Source organism: Peromyscus eremicus, chromosome 16_21 (genome assembly GCF_949786415.1).
Source record: "Peromyscus eremicus chromosome 16_21, PerEre_H2_v1, whole genome shotgun sequence".
NCBI lineage: Eukaryota > Metazoa > Chordata > Mammalia > Rodentia > Cricetidae > Peromyscus > Peromyscus eremicus.
Window position 1 is genome coordinate 37,154,016 of NC_081432.1, and position 26,176 is coordinate 37,180,191.

The 26,176-nt window shown below is 53.4% G+C and overlaps 1 protein-coding gene across 1 annotated transcript; it reads right to left on the reverse strand.

Moving 5' to 3' along the window:
* Positions 1–11,275: 11,275 nt before the first annotated feature.
* Arid5a (AT-rich interaction domain 5A) lies at positions 11,276–15,863 on the reverse strand. The gene is made up of 6 exons (XM_059281978.1): positions 15,750–15,863; positions 14,771–14,891; positions 14,440–14,492; positions 13,929–14,026; positions 13,404–13,566; positions 11,276–12,881 (listed from the first exon to the last, which is right to left on the reverse strand). Exons 2-6 carry the CDS (start codon positions 14,823–14,825, stop codon positions 11,667–11,669), a joined length of 1,584 nt encoding a protein of 527 aa, XP_059137961.1. The 5' UTR covers positions 14,826–14,891; positions 15,750–15,863; the 3' UTR covers positions 11,276–11,666.
* Between the last annotated feature and the right edge of the window lie 10,313 nt (positions 15,864–26,176).

Sequence of the window (26,176 nt, forward strand, 5' to 3'; positions counted from 1 at the left end):
AATGACCAACGGTCATTTTAGAAGAGGGAACCTCAATTGAGAAAATGCTCCCACCAGATTGGCCTGTGGGTAAGCTGTCATGTGTTCTCTTGTGATTGGTATGGGAGGGCGCAGCTCACTGTGGGTAGTGCCACCTCTGAGCATGTGGGCCTGAGTTCTGTAACAAAGCCCACTGAGCAAGCCATGATAGCAAGCCAGTAAGCAACACCCTTCCACAGCCTCTACACCAGCTCCTGCCTCCAGGTTCCTGCCCTGTGTGAGTTCCTGTCCTGAATCCCCTCAGCAATGGAGGATGACCTGAAAGTTGTAAGCTGAAATAAACCGTCTCCTTCCCAAGTTGTTCATGGTCATGTGTCTCGTCTCTCCCTAACTAAAACATTCAGCCTTGGGCCTCACACCTACTAAGCAAGTCGTCTACCATTGAGCTATATTCTCAGCCCTGAAAGAATTTGTGTGTGGTTCTGGACATTGAGTCCAGGGCTTCAGACATGCTAGCTAAACACTGACACTGAGCTACATGCTTATTTTAAGATAGTCTGCCCAGACAGAGTAACTAGACTTTGTTCTGATTCTGAGGACTGCCCAATTCAAGAATTATTTGCACAATTAGACATTATAATATTTGGGGTTTTTAAAGTTTTATTTTCTGTGTTTAAGTGTTTTGCCTCTATTTATGCATGTATGTATGTGTAGCACATGTGTGCTGGAGACCAGAAGAGGGCGTCAGGTCCCCTGGAACTGGAGTTACAGTTGTAAATGGCCATGTGGGTGCTGGGAACCAAGCCCAGGTCTTCGGCAAGACCAGCAAGTGCTCTTAACTGCTGAGCCGTCCTTCCAGCCCCACAACTCAACACGGTTAAGCTGACCTGGTTAAGGTTTTTCCTTTTAGCCTTCTAGTATCATATTCTTACATAAAATACATAAACTCAAAACTTACACTTCAGCATTTTGTCAGATTATCTGAAAGCAAGGCTGGGAGGCACTTATTGATTAATGATTGATGTGGGAGGGCTCAGCCCACCCTTGGTGGTGTCTCCCCTGGGCAGGTGGTCCTGGGTTGTGTAAGAAAACAAGCCGAGGAAGCCATGGAGAACAGGCCAGGAAGCATCCTCCTCCCTGGCCTTTCCTTCAGTTTCTGCCTTGGATTCCCTCATTGGTGGACTATTGGTCAAGATGAGTAAACCAAGTAAACCCTCCCCTCCCCCACTTGCTTTGGTCATGGTCTCTATCACATAAAAAGCAAACTAAGATAGTCAGTCTGGGCTCCATAATAAATTCCAGACAGTCCCTGTCTTCAAAACAAAGTAACAACAACAAATACCCACATTTCTGGGGCTGGAGAGATGGCTCAGCGGTTAAGAGCACTTGCACTTGCAGAGGACTTGGGTTCAGTTCCCAGCTCCCACATGGTGACTTACAACCATCCTTAACTCCGGTTCCAGGGGATCTGTTCCATTTGACCTCTGTAGACACCATGCACACATATGGTGCACATACATATACATATACATATATATAGGCAAAATACATAAGATGAATACATCTAATAAAAATTGTAAAAGTTTTTTTTTTCTTTGAGACAGGGTTTCTCTGTGTAATGGAACTTGATTTGTAAACCAGGCTGACCTTGAACTCAGATATCCTACTGCCTTTGCCTCTCTCAAGTGCTGGGTAAAAAAGTTTTTTGGACTTTGAAAGTTACAACTTAAATTGGGGAATTTCAAAAGAATGTATGTAAGCTTATCTCTAAGACAGGCATCAAGTCAGACAGGGAGGCATCTAGCCTCAGGAGGCAGAGGCAGGCAGATCTCTGAGTTCGAGGCCAGCCTGGTCTACAGAGCGAGTTCCAGGACAACCAGGGATACACAGAGAAACCCTGTCTCGAAAAACAAAACAAAACAAAAGACAGGCATCATTTCCTTTCAAAGCTTTCCATCTAACTCAGTATGATGAAGCTGCCCTCGGGGAAAAAACACAGGTAAGGACGCACATAGCTTCCGTTCTAAACTCCATCAAGTTTCAGGGCCAAGAAGAAACGGGAACAAAACTCAGGAACCCTTCCTATCTCTTCCCAGTGGGGACAGATCCCTTACTGATCTGAGCTCAAAGTAGACAAATCGCTGAGTAGAAAGCTGCGTGCCCATTGTCTTCCCCACAACAGAGGGGACCTCGGAACCACTGGAGCCACTGACCCGCCTGGGAGCCCTTGCCGGCTTGTGTGCCTTGTCTGACTGATGACACCTCTGGGAAGATGGTGCTTGTAACCCATGGGAGGACCAGTGAGGAGGGGCCTGGGTGATCATGGGCCACCGCTGCTGGGCTGTTCTGTTTGTTGTTGTTGTTTTGGGTTTCTTGGGGGGTTTTTTTGGTTTTTTTTTTTTTTTTTTTTTTTTTTTGAGACAGTTTCTCTGTGTAGCCCTGGATGTTCTAGAACTCACTCTGTAGGTCAGGCTGGCCTCCAACTCAGAGATCCTCCTGCCTCTTCATCCCAAGTCCTGGGATTAAAGGCGTGGGCCACCAATGCCTGGCTGTTGGCTTCTTTTTAATTGGGAATCTATCCATCCACAGGCAAAAAGTAATGGTGATTTGCTTGCCAGTAGAGCATAAAAGAAGACATTTTAGGGCCTGGGCATTGTACCAGCGTAACATTCCAAAGAGTGAGAATTAGGCACTGGAGTGAAGGTCCCAGGCAATTCCATTAATAGCTCACAGGTCTTCAAAAGAATAACGCCTTAGATCCGGCTTTTTAACTGGCAGAATGGACTGTGATAAGCTAACTGGTGGGACTAAATCAAGATGCACTTTAAAAATTTTTTGAAGTCTCAAGGCTAGAAATAGAGCTTAGTGGTTAAGTGCCCTGGCTGCTCTTGCAGAGGACCTGGGTTCAATTCCTAGCATCCACGTGGTGGTGGCTCACAGCATTTGTAACTCCCAGAGGATATGATGTTGTCTTCTGGTCCCTTGCCAACACCAGGTACACGTGTGATGCACATCCATACATGCCAATACGCATGCTATATATAAACAAAGAAGTGTTCATTGGATTCAGGTGCTTTAAGTAGGGAGTTAGTATGCCTCCTTTCTTTATGTATTATCATATATTATTATATATGTGTATCTTGATTGTTTAAACTTGTGAAAGATTGAGCACACCGTTTTCCTGATATCTGACAATGCAGTTCTATTTGCAAGATCGTGTAATCATTTAATGACCCATGAAGAGGCCACTTTTGGGTCAAGTGTATAGTCTACTGTATTTATTATTATAACACCTTTGAGCCCTTTTTCTTAGCCGTGGTTAATAGCTACAAGCACAGAACTTGTCGAGAATTCTCCCTCCATGGCTTCCCAACAATACAGACTTGGTTTCCCACTGTCCACAAATTACATTCTCGTGCTTGAGATCTGGTCCATGCTTACAACAGAACTTCTAATACCCTTGTCCAAACAAATGGCCTAGTCCTGAGCATTCCCAAAAATCTCAAACAAGCCAGGTGGTGGTGGCGCACACCTTTGATCTCAGCACTCGGGAGGCAGAGGCAGGCGGATCTCTGTGAGTTCGAGGCCAGCCTGGTCTACAGAGCGAGATCCAGGACAGGCGCCAAAACTACACAGAGAAACCCTGTCTCAGGGAAAAAACAAAACAAAACAAAACTCCGACAATGAAGATGAGAAATGGAGAGGACCCACTGTGCACTACCAGACAGGACTTAGCAGGGCTGTCAGTCCAAAGGCCTAAAAAGCAGACCACAGTAGCAGCCTGTATCGGCAATCCCAGAGCTCCCACAGCAAGATGGGAGGTGGAGACAGGAGTCCTGATGTCCCAGAAGCTGGCTCCATCTAGCCAGACAAGGATGGCAGTGAACAACAAAAAGAGACCCTGCCTCACACAAGATGGAAGGCAAAGACCGACACCTGAGATCGCCCTCTGATTCCCCACTGGTCCCACGGCATGTGTGTGTGCCTGCACGCACATAGGTGTGCATGTACACACACTTAATAATGGCCTACAAATCCCGTCTCCCTTTTCTGCTTTACTAAATAGTGAGGAAAACCACGGATCTTGACCCAAAGTGGAAACAAAGGTCCCTAAAGTAAAAGAAATGTCTGCCTTGTCTCCGCCGTGTATACAGTGCTGGGGAAGGAACGGGGCATGGACCGTTCCGTTTTTACAGGGAGAGTTCTCGCCCTCTCCCAAAGCCGGTGGGAACTGGCCGAGGCAGTGGTGGGAAGAGATGTTCTTCTGGGTTACCATTCTTCTGAGCTGCTCTGGCTCCTGCACATGCCGGAATCCTCTGGGGATTCCTGCCCAAAGCAGCGGGGTTCACTCGGCTGTTTGTGATGCTCGCCAGTGGACACTTGGACTATATAATATATTGAGTGAATACAGAACTCCTGCTTTATGGGGATATGTCTGAGTGGGAGTTGGAGGTGTATAGAGAGCATGGGTTGCCCTCAGGGACCCAAGATTCGGGTGGGGCAGAGCAGGGCGGGTCGGGTCAAGGTGGAGTGGGCAGGGCGGGGCAGGGCAGGGCAGGGGTGCAGATGTAGGTCTGCAGTGGCAGGATGGGGGAAACACTAGGTGCTGTGAGGGCGCCTGAGGCAGAAGCCAGGGTTCCTGGAGGAAGAGGCTTCAGGATGAGGTTGAAGGAAGCATGCAATCAATCAGAGGAGAGGATGGTCTTCAGGTAGAAGGAACAGCGTGTGTTTCCGGAGCTGAGAAGGGATGGGACTCCCAGGGCTCAACCCAGGCGGGAACTGCAGAGCGTGGTTGCTATAGGGAACGGGGAACCAGAAGCCTGAGGAAAGAAGAACTTTCCAAACAGACCCGGGTTTTAATTTGGGGGCAATGAAGAGTTGTTTAAGCAGAGTGAGCTGGTCAAAGCTGGATTTTGGCATGCTTATTCTAATTTATCACCTATTGATTACACCCAAGGCCACAAGCCCCATATCAAAAGCATTAGGTTACTCTACACATGACATGGTAAGCTCCACTTCTCCATCCCACCCATCTCTCCCACCTAGCCACTGCTGAAAAAACCATTCTCCTCTGCTCTCCCTTCCTCCTTGGACTGTCTCTCTCTCTCTCTCTCTCTCTCTCTCTCTCTCTCTCTCTCTCTCTCTCTCGTTTGTTTGGTGTGGGGGTACATGCATGCCATGTCACACATCCGGAGGTGAGAAGACAACTTCCAGTAGTTGTTTCTCTCCTGCTTGGTAAACCTGCTGAGCCATCTCCTTAGACCTCTTTTTTTGTTTGTTTGTTTCTTTTTCAAGACAGAGTTTCTCTGTGTAGCCCTGGCTGTCCTGGAACTGGCACTGTAGACCAGGCTGGCCTCAAACTCACAGAGATCCACCTGCCTCTGCCTCCCAAGTTCTGGGATTAAAGGTGTGCACCACCACTGCCTGGCCTCCTCAGACCTCTTTGAACAGCTTTTCCCTCTTGGTTCCCTTCCTGATTACTATCAAACTGTAGCTTGTGGGCAAGCAATGTCCAACCCAGTCTTCTTGGACTGAGCTCCCAGTGCAAGCCTTGCTTCCCTAGTCTTTGCTCCTGCGGGAGGGAAACCACCGGAGCCAGGCTGAGATGTGGCAGTGAGGTCAGGGACCTGCACCAGACAGCCCATCATCAAGCCCCAGACAGAGATGGCACGGATGTGGCAGGCGAACCTCCACTCCCCTTCCTAGGGCCTTGGCAGACATTACTAATCAATTGCATCACTTTCACAGTGAGTCAATCCAGAGCTGCAGACAACCACAGAAGTTGACTTGCCGTTCTTGACCCAGACACTATCCAAAAAGTCAGGGTGACTCTGACTCAGAAGGCTAAAGGGTCGCGGTCAGAACACATGCAAGGGGTTTCAAAATTGGTAAGGTAAAGGGCAGGACACGGCACGGCCGGGCTGGCAAGGGAAGTGGTGACTCACGTTCCTCAGAACTCTAGTTTGCAGCCGGCTTTCTCTAAATGCCCTGACTCTTGAGGTTAAATGACTCACCTCCATGCCACAGATGAGGAGACAGAGAAAGGGGTGCACCTGGTGCCACCCAGTGTTCTGATCCACGTGGCACACACTTTCTCTGAGCCTCACCATAGGTAGCTCAAGACTCAGAGTCAGCTTCTCTTCTCCTCCTCCTCCTTCTTCTCTTTTAACTTATTTATTATTCTTTTATGTACATTGGTGTTTTGCCCTCACGTATGTCTGTGTGAGGACGTCAGATTTTGGAGTTACAGACAGTTGTGAGCTGCCCTGTGGGTGCTGGGAATTGAACCCGGGTTCTCTGGAAGAGCAGCCAGTGCTCTTAACCGCTGAGCCATCTCTCCAGCCCCGTCAGCTTCTCTTCTAACGGGTCACCCAGAGCTGAAACTCACGAGGAGGGATGGCAGGCAGAGCCTGTGGCCTGCTCCTGGTGATCTAACCACTGCCTGGGACGAAAGCTCAGGGAGCATTTGTGGGCAGGAGACACCCTGAAGGGCACAAATATTACTACTTCAACCAGTTCAAGCTACCAGCAAATGTCACAGGATACAGATGGAGAACAGGTGCCCGTGGCCACCTCTGGGTTAGGAGCAGGCTCTACCTCACACACATTGGTACTCCCACTTGGTGGTTATTTTGCGAGGTTCTGAAAATTAGGAACTGGGTACAGCTGGAGGGGGTAGCTCATTGAGGCATGTCTTTGGAGGTTATACCTGGCTTGAGTGCCCTCTCTCAATCTCTCTGTTTTTGTCTCTTCCTCCCCTGCCCCCATCTGAGGACCGAACCCAGGGCCTTGCACTTGCTAGTCAAGCACTCTACCACTGAGCTAAACCCCTAACCCACCTCCCTTGCTCCCTCTTGTCTACCGTAAGACAAAGAACTTCCCGTGCTACATGGCTCTGCTACCATGTTCTACTCAGGCATACAGGGCCCAGTGGCCATAGGCTAAATAAAGCCTCTGAAAATGTGAACAAAAGAAATCTTCCCTCTTCCAAGTTATTTCTGAAGGTCATTTGGTCACAGTGGTGAGAAAAGAAATCCTAGTACAGGATTCATGTTGAGTCCGTCCATCCTGACCTGGTGTCCAGTTCTCCCTCATGCTTTGAGCCACTCAGGAGCTCTTTTGCCTGGTTGGCCTTCATTTCTATTGCTTGAAAGGAAAGGACCCAAGAATGCCACTGGCACACTGGCTGTGGGAGGGTGTAGGTCAGAATCTGTTTGACTTCCAGCTTCTTGGTTTTTCCTCTCCACCCCAAGGCTCATGCATAAAGCCAAGAAACCTAGTGGTAAGAAAGAGCCTCTGAAAATGCAAAGGTGGGTGTTCCTCTTTGAAAGACCCCTACTGGTAGCCCCCTTTTTCTGCTCCCCTTGTAGTATGCCAGTGCCTTTCTTCTCTGAGGGAGCCCCACAGCCAGGGCCAGGCAGATGGTGCCTTCCAGGAGTAATGGCTGCCCACAAGAGGCTAGGCTATCCCTGGTAGGCTGTGGAGTGTGTTGGGCAGTCATCTGCTCTTTATCAGTGTCTAGATCCCATTCTGCATCAAAATCTGGGTCAGAGAATGTGCAGGTGGCTGCCATCATCACATGGGTGTGCAGGCATGGCCCAGGGAGTGAAGCTCGTCTTGGGAGCTTGTGTTCACATTTGCCCACCTCAGCGGCCCTGCCAGACCAGCGATTGCTCTGCACTCCTGCCCAGAAGCCCTTTGAAGAGTTGAGCAGTAACATTCTTGGAGTCATTAGCTAAGAAAATTGGTCTTGATCCTATAGCCATGAAGAACAGCAGCTGCCACCTAGTGTCTGAACAGAGTCATCACTCCAACTTGAGTGGTGGGAATCAGGGCAATTGGTTAGGACTGGCTCCCTAAGGGCTGGACAAGGGGGGCGAGGGGGGGCGGGCTGAAGACTATCGAGGATAGATAGGTTCCCGCCATCTTGATTCAGAAAGTCATCCCATGTGGCCAGAAACGTTGGCTACTCAAGAGAAACTCAATGTTTTAAGTGCTGTTGGTTCTACTGTTTTTTAAACACCTCAGGGCTGAGGATGTGGCTCAGTAGTAGAGCACTTGCCTAGCATACACAAGGCTCTGGGTTCCATCCACCACACTGGAAAGCAAACAAACACATCAACACATGTCAGGCAGCCTCTGCCCATGATTTAAATCCCTTTAAAGCCACGGAAGTTTCTCACTTGCCTCTGGCTTTTCCTAATGTCCCGTCCGAAGGCTCTGGCCACCGCAGCAGCTCCATGTGAGAACTAACTTCTGCTTGCTGCTCCTGTGCTGTGATTTTGCTTAAGTTCCCATCTCCCTCTTTCCTGTGCCCGTGCACCTCACCCTGGCTGCGGTGACCACCTAGCGTGCCGGCTGCCCTCATTTGCGGTGTTTCAGAGTTCCCACACCCCAGCTCTCCTGACAGGTCCTTCCCGCTCTACCTCACCAGTAACTCATTGCAGCCAAGCCTCTCGTCACCCCAGCCCACCCCCTCCAGTGTCCAGAGCTCACCAGGACCTGAAGTCTGGAGGTCTGACCACCTGTTCCCAGCCCGCCCCCACTGCTTCATTCCCTGGTCCCGTATTGATGCCCCGCCCTGCAGCCACCCCAGCTCCCACTGGAGTGGGGCTTAACTGTCCCTTGCCTTAAGACTGCATTCAGCTGGCCTCCTGGGTGCAATGATACTCATGCCACTAGCCCCAAGTGGAAACCGGAGCTTCTCAGATGCCTTAGCTATGCCCTTGGGCAGCTCGGACGCGCGGTGAGATGGCTCGTTCGTCCTTCACCAAAGCCCAGCCCCCACCCAGAGTTTAAACAGCAATACTGGCCAGACACGCCCACAGCATCCCCAGACCTGTATACAGATGCCTCCTCCATCTCCAAGGATAGGCTTCCTGCTCTGTTCTAGTCTCCAGAGCATCCAGATCCACCATCTGCCAGAGGCTGGGGCTGGGGTGTAGCTCAGAGATCAATGCTTGCTGAGCATGCATAATGCCCCGGGTCCTAGCCCCAGCACCATAAAGCAAACAACAAAATCTGGAAGCCAGGACACTCGACCATCTTTCTTTTATTTCATGCAAAAGCCCAACTGCCCCCTGGCCTAGAAGGCACCAAACCCAGCCTTAGTCACCTCTGGCTCGCTCTGTCCCAACCCCCACAGGACCCTGGCTCCCGGACCCCACTCTCTTGCCGCTCTCTTGGGGACTTGCTGCTCTGCCTCTCCGTCACCTCCTCCAGTCATCTTCAAGGTCTTCTAAAGGACACTCTCGGCCACTCTGTTTAAGACTGTGGTGGTGATACCTGCCCAGTGTGAGAAATGCATTAATGCCACCAAGCTGAGCACCCAAAACAGATAAAGGAGCAGCATGCTTTAACCTCCAAAGCAAACCAAGGTATTACCTGCAGAATGCCTAACTCATCACACTTAAGTTGTTTCCAGGGAAATGAACTGGGACCACCGGTAGGGGTGGGATCAGTACAAATTCCAGGGTGGCCTCTGCCTCTTCCCACCATTGACAGCTCGAAGGCCATGAATGATTTAAAAGTAGACCCTGAACACAAATTATGCTCTGAACACAGACACTGAGAACTCTGCTGGCCTCTGGGTCCTCTGGGTCAGCCTGTCAGGGACAAGAACGAACAAGGGGAGATGTGTGTGTGTGCAACACGCACCCCCATCAGCCAGCATGGTGTCTGGAGTCACCCCTGAGCTCAGTTCTCTCATTCACAGTGGGAAAGAGAATGAGAATTCGCACGTGAGGCAAATACATAGTGTTCAGTGCAGAGTTCCGAGGTTTTCCAAGAAGCCTGACTTGCACTCATTTCTAGTGTCTTTGCTTAGGCAGAAGTAGCAGAGTCCGGACCCAGGGTAGAATCCATCTACCCTGCTACCCCACGAGATGTGCATTTTCCAGATGTGCCTGCAGGGGGCCCCACTGCTGCAGTCCTGAACAATCTATACCCAAGTCAGGCTGTTTGCCAAACACCACCCTTGAGCAGTTGGAGACTAGTGTTACTTTGTAGATGAAGGGGATCCCTCCAAACACAAAGGTAGCTTCCATCTATCCTGGTATCTGACCCCACAGTGTGCAACCCAGCACCCAGGGCATTTGTTAGCCTAGAATCCCTCCTCAATGGGTCTGCACAAGCTCATGGATAGGGACAGCATATGGGTGCAGTAAGCATCCAGGAGCTCAGGGTTAGTCATCCGCTTACACAGGCCGCCGGCATCTCAGAGTCTCCAGAAGGAAGGTGGGGAACTGGAAGATGCTTGAGTGCATCACTGGACACCTGCCCCCACCCCCGACTCTGGATACCTGTGCTATAGCTCCCCTCACAGGCACCTTCCCTGACCACCATTTCCCAAAGCCAGGCATCCTCAGGGACGCTTCCTGTCCCCGCCCTTAGCCATGTTACCTGTGAACTAAGAGGGCCATAAAAAACTTGCCCTCCTGCCCATGGCCTGAGGTCAGGAACAAGGTGAGTTCCCTTGACGCAGGTCAGTAACCATCTGTTGACCTGGTTCTCTGGCATCCTGGCATCTCTGGGCCATGGTGGCACTGCCTTTCCGGGAACAGTTGTGAAAGCTATGCTGACAGTCTCCTTGGGACTGGCAGATCAAGCCATCTCCAAGGGAGGAGGGTGCGAAACCATAGGGTTTCTGTGTGGGCCCCTGGAGCAACCACAGCTGAAGCTTACCATGGCTTGGCAAGAGATTCCCAGGCAGAGATGGGTCCCCTCTGCCCCTCACCCCAAAACCAGTATGTAGAGCAGGAAAGTGGGTGTGGTGGTGGCCGAGAGCACTAGGCAGCAGGATTCACAAGTCTACCCACTACCTGGGCAGATAACTTGAGTTTTGTCTTCGCACCCTCAGAAGCCCCCTTTCACGGGTACCATGGCTCATACCTGTAGTCCCAGCTACCGAGAAGGCCACAGCAGGGTTTCTTTAGGCCAGGAGTCTGAGACTAATCTGAGCAACATAGCAAGAACCTCTTAAAGCAAGCAACTCCTTTCCTAGCTCTGGCTCAAAGATGCAGGGCATATGCATCCTTGGGCTGGGCCTGCGGCTCAGCTCAGAGGGTTGGAATCACCCAGCTCCTCCCTCGTGTCTCACAAGTCACCAGTGTGCTCAAGGCTTTGCACCATGGCAACCTCAACAGGCAAGTGTCCTGAGGCTGGAGCAAAAGGAAGCACGACTGTTCGTCTGTGCCTAAGAGGCTGAGTTTTACTCTGGGCCTGCCCTCCAGTGGGGTGGTAGCATCCTGAACAGAATGGATCATTCCATCATTGCTCCCACACTGGTGACCACCTCCCCTTGCAAAAGTCCAATGCTGGACACCTCAGGGCTGGGTGCAATCCCACCAGTGTCTTTTTATTGGACCTTTCATGGCCAACCTGGATGCCTTGAGCTACTCTCTAGCTCCTTAGCCTTTCGGTCCTCTTGACCTCTGTGGAGGGAGAGAATACTAGCTCAGGTACTTTTGTGATTTTGCCACAACTTGGTCCCTGGGCTTTGGGCTCAGGCTGATTCATTCAGACAAGCCTGTTGCCTCCCCACTGTCTGTGCCAGGGGAGGATACAGACTCGGGGAAGCTGACTGGCCTGGGAGTTCTAGGCAGTGGGCTCCGGCCTGAGGTTTCCGGCAGCACCTGGCCTTTTGAGGCCCCATCAAATCCTCACAGCACAGCACAACGGGATCCAACCTACAGCTTGGTGTTGAGGTGGAAGAAGTGAGGGGCTGCATAGGTCGTGACGGGTGGCATGTGCCAGGCAGATGAAGCTGGACCCAGTCTGTTGCGGAGGACAGTGTCATAGGACGTGGGAGGGAAATGCATCAGGCTGGCAGCCATGGGCGAGGGGCCTGCTGTAGCCAGGAGATGGGCTGGGAAAGCTGGGATGACCAGGGGACCGAAGGGGAGTGTGGCCTGGCCCTTCAGAGGGTCCGGGCTACCGGTGAAGTTCAGGGGACATCGCAGCATGGTGCCCCTGTAGGCATCTGGAGGAGTGGGACCCAGGGCTGGGCCCAGTAGACAGGATACAGCCAAGCCAGGTGCTGCAGGCTTGCCCCTACACTCCTTGGCATCCACCTCCTTCAGGAAGGGAGACACTGCTCTCAGTTTCTTGCCACCATGGGCGAAGCCCTCTTCTTCCAAGTGGCGCTTGTTGCCAAGGCCTGGGCTACTGGGGAGCGGGGGTGGGGCTCCAGGGCTCTCAGGAGGGACCTTGGCCATCGGGGACACCCAGCAGGCTTTGGGCTTGGGGTAGAAACTTCTTTTTCTGGAACTGCCTTTCTGGAACGCGGAGGGGCGGTTGGCATCCCCACCCCACAGCAGCTGGGGCTCTCTGGTCGACAGCCCTTCCCCTTTCCCAGGAGGTTCCAGCAGCACCCTGTCTTTGAGGCCCGAGAACAAGTCCCTGGGGTGTTGGCTGACAGGGTTCAGCACCTCGGTGGGGTAGGCATGAAAGCAGCCTGAGAAAGTGGGGGCGATGGGGCAGGGGCCCTCCTGCACCTCCACCTTGGTGCCGCCACCGGGGGCCTGCAATCCTTCCTGTGGGGTTAGCCGGTGGTGTTCAGAGGTCTCCGCCGGCCCTTTTAGGTTCTGGGGACTTTCCTGACGGTCCCCGCTGGGGCTTCTTGCTCCGTGGCGACAGCCCTCTTCACGGCACTGCAAGGCCTCTGCCTTGCTGACCTGGGCCAGGAGTTTCTTTTTGGCCAGTGGGGACATGATACCATGAGCCCCTTTGCAGTAAAAGCTGGACAAGAGCCGCTTGTAGGCCTCAGGGCAGCCACTGGCACCCGCGAATGGCAGAGAGGGCCCAGATGTTGGGCCGAGCTGTTCTGGACTATCCCTTGAGGGTCCCTGGCTGGGAAGCTGTGTCAGGCCAGCGGCATCTGATTTGGTCTTTCCCGGTGTGGTCTGGAATAAGAAAAGGCCTTGTCTTAGAGTTGGGTGCAGGACGGTACATCTAACCTAGAGACCCGGAGGCAGCAGGCCCTCAAAGGACACCCAGCAGTGCCCCTTAGCCCTTAGCAACACCTTTGGTCAAAACTTTTCCAAGGTAGCCGGGCGGTGGTGGCGCACGCCTTTAATCCCAGCACTCGGGAGGCAGAGGCAGGCGGATCTCTGTGAGTTCAAGGCCAGCCTGGGCTACCAAGTGAGTTCCAGGAAAGGCGCAAAGCTACACAGAGAAACCCTGTCTCGAAAAACCAAAAAAAAAAAAAAAAAGTTTTCCAAGGTGCCCCGTCCCAAGCAGATGGGGCCTAGTCTCCCAGCAATCCCAGCATAGGGTCCTGTGAGCAGGTGTCAGCCGGTCTTCAGAGGACCCAAAGTTCAGCCAGCTCCTGCCCTAGCAGCAGGTTCCCAGCATGCCAAGCAGGGGTCAGCCGCCCCGGCCAGAGCAGGCGTGGCAGCTGTGACCTCCCTCTGCTCCGCGCTTACCTGGTCCACGTGCCTCTCTGAGTCCTTGGCCTTCTTTGGCTTCTCTGTGGTCCCGTCATCCCCCCTCGGCTCCTTGGCCATCTTGTATTGCTTCCTGGGCTTGGTAGGGGGCAGTGGCTTGTCATCTTCGCCCTTCAGGTGCCGCACATACGGGAGGACCAGCCTGGGGAAGAGCCAGTGCGTCCATCGGAAGCCTAGCTCTTCACAGCTGGCCTCGGCTAGGCTTCCTTTAAGCTGCTCTGGCTCCTCACCACCAGAGCGCCTCCTGTCTCCAAAGCCGTCTGCTCCTTCCTGCCAGTGCGCACGCGCGGCATGCCACGGCTCTTCCTCCTCTCGCGGAAGATCCCAACCCAGCCCTGACAAGGACACGCTTGTGGCACATACACTCTGTCCCCCACACCCCCTAACACAAACAGCACATCCGTCTATATACTGTCTTTGCGCCTAACTCCCAGCACACACCCGCTAAGACCCCGGAAGGGGAAGGCCTAGGTGTGCAGCACCCCACGGGTAGGTACCCCATACCTTTCGTAGTGGCGGCGTGTGCATGTGGCCGCACTGGTGCTGCCTGGACTGCCCCCCAGCTCGTCATACACGTTCTTCCAGAGACGGCGGCCCGTCACCTGAAGACAGGATAGGCCAATGGGTAGGTACTCTCTGGCCACGGGACCCTCTCTGCTCCAGTTTCCCCTTGCAGAGAAGTGCGGGGAGAGCTGAATTTTGGGGTTCCTTCTCCAGCCACGGGCAGGATGCTGGAGAAAGTTACTAGTGCCCACCAGCTCTCCCTCCCAGGGGCTACCTGACTGCTAGGCAGAGCGGGTTTTGGAGAAGGAGAAGGTGGCGTGGGAAGAAAGCTGCTTAGGGATGCAAAGTACCCGGTCCCTCCTCCCACCTCACGCAGGCTGGACCTGGGCATTCTGATCTTCCTCGTGTCTGCAGGCCAGGAAGCCCTGCTGAGCACCCCCCTGCTCCCGAGCTCCTGCTAGGGTATGGCTGAGGCTGGAGACCAGCAAGGAACCGGGGAGCCCTTCCTTACCAGTTCATAAGCCCCCAGCTTCTCCACGGCCTTGTAAATCTTCCACAGGTTAACTGAAGGACAGAGGCAAGACAGGCTCTCAGCCTCTGCAACCCACACGCTCCCAGAGGAGACCACTGTTATGGACGGGGCAGGCTGGCCTGATGGTCGAGAGGATGGGAACCCAGCTCCACCCCTTGCCTTCAGGGAGGTATCCTTCTTATAGGCCACCCCTGTAAGCGGGAGGCATCCAGGGTCACCCGGAGCAGAGGCGCCTTGCCTGTTGTCCTATCTGGGAAGATCCCGACGGTCCCCCTAAATCTACCCCCGTACCCCTCCCCCTGGAACGCACTCTGCTTGAAGCCAAGATGGGGTACCCTCTCGATGGGCGTGTGCCGCTCCTTCATGAATTTGTAGAGGCTGACCAGGAAGGCCTGTTCCTCCTCCCGCTCCTCGCCTGCCTCAGGAGAGTCCTGGGGAGAGAGCAGGAGGCATGGATGGGCCCCACCGATGGGCAGCTGGGCACCGGAAACCACACGGCTGTGCGAAGGAATAAGTGCCTAGGTCCCGACCACAGGCTACCTGGGAGCACCCAGCCTCCTGTCCTGGGTCACACAAGGGCAGCTATGAGCTTGGGGCCCAGGCTCAGGTCAAGGGCTGGAATCTAGAACTCCAGAGTGCTGACACACAAGGCCTAGAAGTGGCCACAGGGGCGGCCCTGCGTCCTCCAGGCCAGGTATATCTTGCTTTGATCTGTTTTATCCATCTTAGTTCCTGGAAGGTAGGCTTAGTGTCCCTAGAACCCTACAGCAAAAGGCACTCATGCTTCCTGGTGCCAGGGGGCCTGCCTCTCTGCGCCAACAGCCTGCAGCTTCCCCCTATCAGCTTGGTGGACAGGTGGGATTATCTCCCCCCCCCCCCCAAAGACAGGATTTCCTTGTATAGTCCTGGCTGTCCTGGAACTCACTCTAGACCAGGCTGGCCTCAGACTCACAGAGACCCACCTGCCTCTGCCTCCCAAGTCCTAGGATTAAAGGCGTGCGCCACCACCGCCTGGTTCGGGAAGTATTTCTTTTTTTTAACACCACAGACCCGTGTCTGACGGCTGTGTGATCAGAGTCCAGGTTGTCTGATTTGCAGAGAGTTCTGCTACGAAACTGGGTGAGGTCCCGCCTCGCCTAGCATCCAGATCCTGCATCTTCCAATGCGGGGCCCCAAACAGCTCTGCAGCATGAGGCAGAGGCCTGTCTCCCTCTTAGAGCTCAGGGTATCTCAGGTTCCCGGGAGGCTGAGCCCAGCAAGGAAGAGGTCCGGGATTTGTCCAAACTCACCTCCAGCTGGATGGGGCTCTGGCTCCTACTCTGCTCACCATCGGGCTTGGGGGACACAGGGAGCTTTAGGAGGTCACCCTCTTCTGACTGCTCCCTTTTCTCTTTGACAGGAGGTGCTGCTGGGAGAGAGGAGCAAATGCGGAGAGGGCGGGTGAGATGCGGGTAGGAGGAACGGGGGGCGGGGCGGGGGGGGGACGACTGGGGATTGGTCCCCTCACATCAGTCAGAGAAGGGGTGAATGCTCATATCCCTTCCAGAGTGCCCTCTGCTGGCCAGTATTGGTACCACACTCGAGCTGTTCCTGTAAACACCACCAACCACCACACACACACACACACACACACACACACACACACACACACACACACACTCTCACCCTGCCTCGGCAGCCACCCCCCTTTTCTTTCCTGTTCCAGCCACACCCCTACATCTCTGCAGGAAACCCTCGGCCTCATCATTATTGTCCAGAATCAAGTCAGAGGGATATGGGTAGGGTGTGTTTCGGGGACAGTCTCTCAAACCTGCCCGTATTCAGGTAGAAAGCCTTACAGTAAGCAGCTCAGCTGAATGCTGACAAGGCTTTATTTAGGAGTCCCCTCACCGTCAATTGCCCCTGTGTAGCAAGGCTCTTAATGGCTGTTCAAATGCGCTAAAATCCCTACCTCTGGCTGGCCTTTCCCAGCACCACCTAACTCCAGCATTGTGAGTCTTTCCATTTTTTTCTTTAAAAATTTTTTTTCTTAATATTATTCATTATGTATACTGTATACAGTGTTTTGCCTGCATGTATGCCTGCAGGCCAGAAGAGGGCGCCAGATCCCATTTCAGATGGTTGTGAGCCGCCATGTGGTTCCATTGCTGGAACCTCTGGTAGAGGAGTCTGTACTCTTAACCTCTGAGCCATCTCTCCAGCCCATCCTTCCCTTTCTTGTCTGGTAATGACTGGACTGCGATTCCCCACACCTTGTGAGGCCTCTCATTCAAGACACGTGCCAGGTAAAGGAGAATGGCCTGCCAGAAGCCGCATGCACGACACTGTTTAGTGAAGCTCTGGCCTGGGCAGGAGGTTGTAAAAGCGTCACAGAGAGGCCACTGCGAAAGTATCAACCCAAACTGCCTCAGGTGATGAGGCAGGCTGGCATCAGATTTGGAACCAAATCTTTTTAATTAATTAATTAATTGAGGCGGTGTCTCACTGCGGAGCCCTGGCTGGCCTTAAACATGCAGGAATCCTCCTGCCTCTGCCTCCTGAAGGATAGGGTTCCAGGCACGTGCTACCAGGCCCAACTAAAAGGGAACTTGTTTTGTTCCCATTTTATGAGACAGGGGTTTACGTAGCCCGGACTGCAATCTGCTCTGTAGCCGAGAATGGTCTTGAACCCCTGGTCCTTCTGCGTCCATGTCTCTGATGCTGCAGTTATAGGATATGCCAGCACACCTGGACTAGACGCTCACATCTGCTAATCTGTTCTCTTGTGGTTTGGGGGATGGAGCCGAGGGCCTGGTACATTCTACCCAGGCATGTTTTAAAATCATTAAATAGATTTTACTGTGGCATTTCACACATTTCGTTGTGCTTTTATTCTGATCTTCCAGCCCACCAAGCACTTTCCTTGGGTTTTGAAATGGTCTCGCAATGTAGCCCAGACTGGCCTTGAGCCCCGGCCTCTACCTGCAAAGTGATCCCAGGCGTGAGCCATGGCACCCCGTCTGACAACTTGCCCTTTTGTTTTTGCTAACCCGGTACAATGGGACCAACTCTTGGTTTGCTCCAGCTCCGAGAACCCTTATTGCTGGAAGCTGGGAGATTTTCCTGTCAGCACAGGCAAAGAAGAATCTCCTTGAGGACACTGGTCCCACAGCCACATGACCCAGAGGACCCGGTGTCAGGATGGTCAGCTCCTGGAAAGCCCTCCTCCGACAGTTCACACAAGTGCAGCCATTCATGACTATGTGTGCTCACATGTACGGGTCCCTGCCTCTGGGTCCCTGGCTCTGCAGGTGCATTCTCTCATTTAGTCCCAGGAGGGAATCCCATTTTAAAGACGGGGACGCTGAAGCCAGAGATGTCACGAGGCTAAGCATTGCCCTAGGGCACCAGAACCCAAGACAAAGTCTGTCTGACCACTGGTTCAATGGCTTGCTGTGATTATGGTCACCACTGGGAAAGTCCTCATGGAGTGTCCAAATAAGCTCACAGAGACGTTCATCTAAACACTTGCCGGGGTCTAAAGAGACTCGGGCACTGTCTCAGACAGCTCCAGACATCAGATTCATGGCCAGTCTCCAGAAATCTCAGGAGCTGACAACTGCCCTCCCTTTTCTACAACGTTCTCTGAAACTCCATGCCTCAGTCCTTGCTTCTGGGACAGGGAGGAAAAGGCTCTGAGGGGTCCTTTGCCACCTCTGGGTGAATCTCAAGTCTGATAACCAGAAACACGTCTTGCTCCAGCCCTCCTCCAGCCTGAGGCCTCTTCGCCTTCCAGATGCTCCCTTCCAGATGCTCCTCAGATCCTGGGCACCGGCCGCAGGGACTCTCCATCTATCCCTTAGTGTGACCTGGGCTTCTTGCTGCTAAAGAATTAGCATGACATGGCCCCTGGATCTCAAAAAATAACACAGTTGGACCATGACAACCCCCTGAGGCCCTTGAAACACAGATGCTTATGGCCTTGAGTGGGGCTTCATTAGAACGAAAAGCTCCCAGGGATCCCAGCGGGCTGCAGGTGAACAGCCACTAGCCCCGATGCTCCGTTCAGTTCCGCTATCTGTATGCTCACTCAGGGAAAATCTCCTGGAGTAGGGCACTCAGGTTACCTGGAAAGGAAGTTGCCAATCCAAGCTGTTTGGCCCCAAATGGAAAAGGGATCAGAGCTCCCTGAGTCACAAAGGGAAATACTTTCTTTATCACTGTGCCCTGAGTCCCCAAATGAACTTGGTGTCCATTCTCTCTTGGCCAGGACACTCTCTCTGTCCCTGGCAGGACCTTCTGGGCCCTGACTTCTGCAGCTTTAGATGAGGAGGCAGGGTACCCTCTGTCCTGTCCCTGGCAGTCTTAACCTCTCATTTCCCCAATCACCTTTAGATATGGGTTCCAGGTAAATCATCTGTAGGAAAGGCTCTGCTATGAAACCCACAACCACAGATTTAGACAGTGCCCCGGGCTGCCTGGCTCCTGAAACTCCTGGTTTAAGCATGAAGTAGCAGGCTGGGTCCCACCTCTGGCTCTACAGGGGGTGGGAAGGGTCTGGTGGCACAGGATCACCCTGCCTGTAAGACAGGAGAAACCCACCTTTCCCTGTTTGACTGGTGCTACCACTATCTGAGTCTTCATCTACATCAGAGCGCGTGTGTAAGATCCCTTCCAGGCCAGTGCCTCGATGTCCCACTCTTGAGTAGAGAAGAGGACCGATTATTTTAAAAAAGACAGCCTGCTTTCCGCAGACGGGAAACAATAGTGATAACGGGGATTGATGTTTCCTTGCAGCACATCGAAACTCTCTCCTGGTGTGACGTGTGACGTGTGGGGTGTGGGGTGTGGGGTGTGGGGTGTGAGGCAGGGGTCTACCCATGTTTTCCTCCGCTGGGCAGGTATGTGCCAGTGCTGGTCGAGTGACCTCCTCCGCAGTGAATGAAATGCTGCTCTCCCTACAGCCTCACGCTTGACAGAAGCATGCCTGGGGTCGTTCCTAGACCTTCTATTCTGTTCCTCTCACGGTGGAGTGCTGGCATCCATGTGTGGGTTTTAATTCTGGTAGCTTTATGGAATGACCCTTTCACGGGGGTTGCATATCAGATACCCTGCATATCAGATCTTGACATCACCATTCACAACAGTAGCAAAATCAGTTATGAAGTAACAATGAAAGTAATTTTATGGTTGGAATGGCGGGGCTTCCCTCCACAGCTCCTTGGGGCTCCCTTCTCCACTGTCCATTCAAGAGATCAGGGTGTGATGGTGTCCCTCTCTAGGCATCAGGTAGGTACAGCAGGGGAGCTGCCTCGGTCCCTCCTGGGTTATGACTGACTTCTGATCAATTCCAAGGACGTGTCTGAGGCAGATCGGCCTCTAAACTACAGCACGAAGCGCCCGGTGTCAGCCTCTCTTTCCAATCAGAGCAAGCTTGCCAAAGTCGGTGTGTCTTCAAGCCACGCCCCATTTCCCTTTCTGCACTGGCTAATCTCTGGGCTGCCTGGGGCTGGGCATCTAACACAAGCCTTACTGAATCTTCCTCCTTTTAACAGATGTCATACCTGAGGCTCCGAGAGGTTGGACAACTTGCCTCAGGGTCACACACACACACCTTTCCAGTGGCAAAGCTGAGATTCCAAGCTACAGAATTGCGCCAAGACCCTGAGCCCTGAGATCTAGAGCTTTGTGAGTAGGACGGGGAGACCTTTGGCTTTCCCATCTAAGTTCAGAGGGTAGAAACTTACCCACATTGCCTGAGTGGAGCTGTATAGCCCCACTTCGCTAATAAGAATAGGTCAGTGTGGACAACTGAGCTAACCAAACCCAGAATAGGAAGGGGCAGAAGAAGCTCTACCATGTGGATCAACGTGCCTGGCCTTGGAATCTCCCAGGGCCCCATCATTGCAATACAGGGTACCACCTTTAAGGAAGGAAAGCCACTAGACACTACTGAGAATCTCTGAAGAAGTGGGACCATGCTGTCTGGGCAGACAAAGGCTCTGTGTGAAAGGGGAGAGATGAAAATGGAGAGGGACACCCTATAGAGGAGTCAGAGAGGCAGTGGGATCCGTGAAGAGCTAGCGGGAGGTCCCTGTAAGCCCGCCCCCTCCCCCACCCTGCCAGCCAGTGAGCTGAGATCAGATGGGACTGTGCAGGGTGAAGGAGGAGGAGGGACTCTCGTACCACACGGATGCCTCTTTGCTTCGTTTATGTGTTTGCTTGGGACAGGGTCTGTCTATGCAGCCCAGGCTGGCCTCGAACTTACAGTCCTCTGGATCAGATCTCCCAGTGTTGGGACTATAGGCATGCACCACCACGCCGTGCTGGGTGCATCTTTCATCACCTCCATCACCGCTTCTGTAGCTCTGTCCCCGCGTCTCTGTAAGATGGGGGTGCTAGGCTCAACGGCCAGGAGTCTAAGATGAGGAAAGCAAGGAACGAGGCTTCCCCTAGAAGCTGAAGTTGAAAGTGTGCACACACCCTTGCTTACACCTGCCTGATCCCACGGTCATCTGACTCTCCCGAGGGTGCTCCCGAAAGACGGACCTAAGTACGCGGGATGAACACACTCAGATCTGAGAACCCTGATGCTCAAGAGAGGGAGTGTTCAAGGCCACACACCTCCCAGGAGCTGCCAGGCTCGCGAGGCGTGGGCACCACTTTCCTCCTCTCTCTTTCATTTGCCTACCCCAGTCACCCTCCGTGTGATGGGAAGGAAGTGACACTTCCTTTCATGAAAACTCGCTGACTGGGAACACGACGTCAATTACAACAATAAAGGCACCAGCAACCTCAATAACAACCGGCAGACACGGCCCCACCCCCTTGCCTGAGGTTGTTGGCTTAAGTTTCTCTGAGCTCAAGCTGGAGCGGAAACAAAGGCAGCCTTTGAAGCGGGTCAGTCCACTCCGTGGCCCAGAAGCCGGCTGCCTGGCATTCTCCTTGGGCATGCTCCAGTGGGCAGTTTGGGGCTGGGGCTGGGGGCGGAGGGGGGGGGGTCTTGTCAAGAGGCAGCCTTGAGGACAGCTAGCTGGACAGGAGTCTGAGGATCCAGGGCCCAGAACCAGGCACAGCCTATCCTTGGCACCTCTGCCAGGGAAGGGAGAGGTGAGCCCTGTTAGTGGCTAGAGACAAGATGTGAGCCCTGAGAGGTTCATAAAGGCACAGCGGGGGTGTAGCGGCACCAGGTATGAGATTCCAGCCTCTCGGGGCTACCCAGCTCTGGACTAGCCTAAGAGACTCTACTCCTGGAAGGACTGAGTCCCCATGGCCCCGCCCCTCCGTCCATAGGTTTGGTGAAAACAGAGCCCTATATATGGATCGTTTCCGGTTTTCCCACCCCACCTAGGCAGAAACAAGGCTCAGGGAGGTGACTCAACCGTAGAGGTACAACCCCTACACAGGGTACTTCCCTACCTCACCACGTTTCCATTCTCGTACCCTCACCCCGGCACAGTGCCTGCTACCCTAGTCCAAGAGGGAATGGAGGAGACCATTGCAGATCAGCTTCCCACCTAGGGCAACAGAAGGCCACCAGGTTAGGAGAGAAGGGCAAGGGGTCTTGGAAGCCTGGCCCTCACTCACTATCAGACCTGAGCCCGTCTCTATGCCTCAGTTTCTCTGACTGTAATAAAAGGCCAACGGAGGGGTGATTCTAAGGCCCATTCTGCCCCCCCCCCCCCCCCCCCCCGTCACTTCAAATTCTAGGCCAAGCAGTTAGTTTGGGCTCCGTAACTGCTGTGGAAACCAGACCCTCTAGCTAACATCACCCACCCTCCCCTGCCCTGGCATCCTGTTTAGGCACTGAGACCCTGAGATGTGCATCAATTCCCAACAGTGCCCACGGGGCGGGGCCAGGAACACCTGTTCCCCTCCTTTGGCTGCTGTGACCCCTCCTCTCAAACAAGACTGCGAACACGGAGATGCAGGCCAGAGCAGTACAACTTGGGATGAATGTGAGGCCTTCCAGGCCCACGGTTGGCAACCCCACTGTGCCTGTGGGCCGGGGTGTGGAGCGTGACCCCAGCCAGGGTATGATGCCTGGGCAGTGTGGAGGGTCACACATGCGGTGGCGTGGTTGTGTCCCCAGCTCGAGCTTGAGAGCAAAGCCAAACTTGTTCGTTGCACTCTGGCGGCCTGCCCTTCTACCCTCTCTCCACTAATCACCCCCAGCCCAGGGCCACCACCCTGTCTGTCCCTCTGGAGAGACCCGAGGGACAAGAGGTAAAGTCAGAGGATCAGGCGAGTAAAAAGAAGCCGTCTTTCCTGCCAGGGGCTGGAAAGAAGAGTAAGGGGGGAAACAAAAAGAAAGGGGAAGAGGAGAGAGAAGGAGTGGGGGACCTGAAGCCTGTGGCCATCAAAAACCATCAGCACGCCCCTCGGCAGAAAGAGGAACCGTTGATTCTTCAAAGCGCATTGAGCAAGTTCTTCAAAACCCCGCGCAGTCACTTTCAGGATCGCGGCCGCAGTGGGAAGCGCGGCGCGCGCGACCCCCGCCTCCGGTTCTGAGAAGCGCTGGGCTGGCAAGGGGCAGGGAGGGTGCCCGCGGCCCAGAAGCTGCTGCCGCTGCTGCTGACCGCTGTCACAACAAATGGGCCCAGAGCCGCTTGAGATTGAAACCGGCAGCAGGAAGTGTGGGCGGCTCAGTGAATTTCAGTCCAGAGCCGGAGAGGAGAGTTTCGAGATAAACGCCTGGGAAGCCCCTGGCCGCCCCGACTTCCCACGAGAAGGGAGCACACAAGACACCCGAGTTGCCCCCCGCGGGTCGCGATCGCTCCGGGTCCCCAGCCCTCCGACCCCGGCGCCGCCCGCGAGCCGCTTACCCATGGCCCCAGCGAGATCGCGCGTCGCCAACCGGAGACCCTCGACGAGCGGAGCCGTCCCGTCCCTGCGCTCTCGGCGCGACTGACTCGCGCTGCGGCTGGACTGCCGCCTCCCCCCGAGGTCCCGCCCCTGGACCCGCCCCCCCCGCGCTCTGGGCTCCCATTGGTGAATCCTATCTTCTAGGGCGGGGCGGGCTCCGCCCCCTTGAGCCCGAGGATGTCTGGAAGTTGTAGTGTGCGCCCACTTTCCAGCGAGGGGGCTCATGTAGGACATTCAAGAATCACCGCCGCCCCGGGTTTACCTAGAGGCAAAACTAGAATCATAGAAAACTGCCCGCTCTCTGCAGCGTGCCAAAGACTGGGTGGGGGTTTAAACCAAGTGCTTCTGACTTGGACCTGAAGTGATCCTGGCCAGTTCCATCTTATCCAGCTTTACATAGAGAGGTGAGTACTGTTAACCTACCAGCGGCCAGTCTAGAAAGTCCGTGGCCCAGGCTTAATGTCCTAGCTAGGCCAGCCTGTAGTGCCCATGCCCACATATGTCATGTAGAGTGACAGCCACAAGCTGAACTGTGCAAAGAGGAAGTGAGGGAGACAAGGGTGTTAGGTTTATGGTGAGTGGGGACAAGACAAGGCAGAGCAGTCTGTGTGGGTTATAGAAGATGAAGCTGAGACTGGAGATTTAAAAACAGAAGCCTCAGCTGCTGAAAAGCTTGGACTTGAACTCCGTTCCTAGTATGTAGTTGGTATCCCCAGAATCAAATTCTGTTCGTTAATTATAATACTCATACAGCTCTGTGCATTTCACGCTATCGTTCTCCTCATTTTATAGAGCAAAACAGGCCTGGGAGATTCATTAGCTCATATAGCTGGTAAATGGTGGGGCTAGAGCTCAACCCGGGAATAAGGGCACAGATGAGGAGGGCTCCATAGGCATACGCCCAACATTTCCGTGCTCCCCTTCACACGAAACAAATGGACCAGGCTGCATTTGGTGAGTCTGACCCTCAGGCCCTTACCCATGGGCTCTGGAGTTGCAGATCTGCAAGCTCAGCCTGGGGCAGGCAACACCGGGCTTGGCCGGATAATTGTAACAGCCAGAGCTTGCAGATCTGGTAACAGACACATTGTTGTCAATATTTATTAACTGCTCAGAATAACCACCAGAATAATGACTGCAACAGTACCTCCTACATCCAAGATTACAAGCCACACTCCACCTTGAGAGATCTGAGACTGGCAGAGATGCTATCTGCCAAGAGGTACCACCTGGAAACGTCACATAGGCTTCTAGTTCCACTTGCAGCCATTGGGTAAGGATTGATTGGACTGGCCACAATGCCAGGCTAGGTATAGAGATCTGGATACGGCCTTCAGTGTCACAGGAGTGACAGTGTCACAGACCATTTGCTACCTCCTTGACTGGATACTTGCATCAATGAAGCACTCATTACCTCACAAAACCACAGCTAACCCTACCTCTGGAGAGAGGGACCCTACCATCCAGGCAGAAGAGCATACTCTTAGACAGGACTGTTTGTGCAAAGGCTCAGCAAGTCAACACCTGTCTGGGGCAACCTGAGAACAATATGATCTAAATTTAATTGTCTCCTGAGGCAACTGTTTGCAACTGAAAGTAATCTACAACAGCTAATAAATCATGCTGAGGAATGATACCTCCATTTGCTTTCCTGAAAGCATAAACACCCCTGTTGCTCAAGCTTCCTTTTACACGCCTCTCCCCCAGCTCAAGGCCACCTTCCTCCATCACCCACCTTCCATAGAGTAGCAGCCCTGGAGAGTGTGAGCCTTCACTAGCCCCTCTGTGTCTTGTCTCTCTGCCAGCCTCCAGAAGAAAAACAAAACACCACTAATGTGTAAACACATTCTTCCCGGAAAAAGCATTGAGAATAAATCAGTCCTCTCTGGCCCTGCCCCAAATCCAGTTCCCTCCCTCTCCTTATCAGATTGGATAGTCTTTTAGAATGTTCCCTACTTATTTTCATAAATACCTGTATCCATGGTATAGTAAAACACGTAACTTTGTTTAATGTGTGTTTTTAGCTGATACAATTCTGATTGTTTTTGTCATAGAGATGTCTACAGTTAAAACACAGGTCACTTCTCCATTAGCATCAGCTACTGTCTGTGCCTTATGTGATCTCTCAATAGTCTCCCCCGCACCCTGCCCCAATCTTGCTGAGAGAATTCTAGCTCTCTTAGAGCACTTCTGGGGAGAGCCTGGGCTAAGCCTACCTTCTGTCACCTCACATTGGTCCATCTCCGGGGACCTGACCTTGGGGGCGGGTCTCATCCTGGAGCTTTCAGGCCTGGAGAGGGTAAGCAAGTTGCTGGAAATCACACAGGAAAGTTTGCGCCACGCTTCGTCGGAGACCTTCAAAGCGGTTCAGTGTGCTCAGAAAACAGGACAAGCAGCCTGCCTTCCCCACTGTTTCTGCTCTGTTCCCAGGCTCAGCAGTTGCAAAATGCCCCCTGGGGCCTTGTTTTCAAAGGGGAATGAAGTGGGGGAGTATTTTTAACTGTTGGCCCTGCTTTGCTCCCCGTTCCCCCACCCCACCCCCCTCCTATGCTAGCTGTCCAGGAAAGGCTTGCTTCACAGTGGCATTTGCAACTCATGGAAAACAACAAAGGCTCGAAATAGACCATACCCAAGGCCGGGAATGGAAAAAATGGGCTCATTGCTTTCAAATGCGTATTTTAGAAAGAGACGAGAATAGCTTTTGGCCTTTGGGGATGGGCTGGGGATGAGGGACTGGGAAGGTGGCAATGTTGGGATAGGGTTGAGTCCCAGATCACCAAGGGACAATTTCCTAGGAGAAGAGAGAGGTATGGTCACTGTCCCCAGGGTGCTTAAAAGCTGGTGCTCCAATCTCCCTCTGCACCTCCCTGCT

Bases quoted from the DNA above. Each gene is read 5' to 3' on its own strand.
- Arid5a (XM_059281978.1), bottom strand. From the start codon at position 14,825: ATGAAGGAGCGGCACACGCCCATCGAGAGGGTACCCCATCTTGGCTTC. The intron at 14,493-14,770 runs GTGCGTTCCAGG...TCTGTCCTTCAG, and splicing joins CCATCTTGGCTTCAAGCAGA to TTAACCTGTGGAAGATTTAC. The intron at 13,567-13,928 runs GTATGGGGTACC...GCTCTTCCCCAG, and splicing joins ACACGCCGCCACTACGAAAG to GCTGGTCCTCCCGTATGTGC.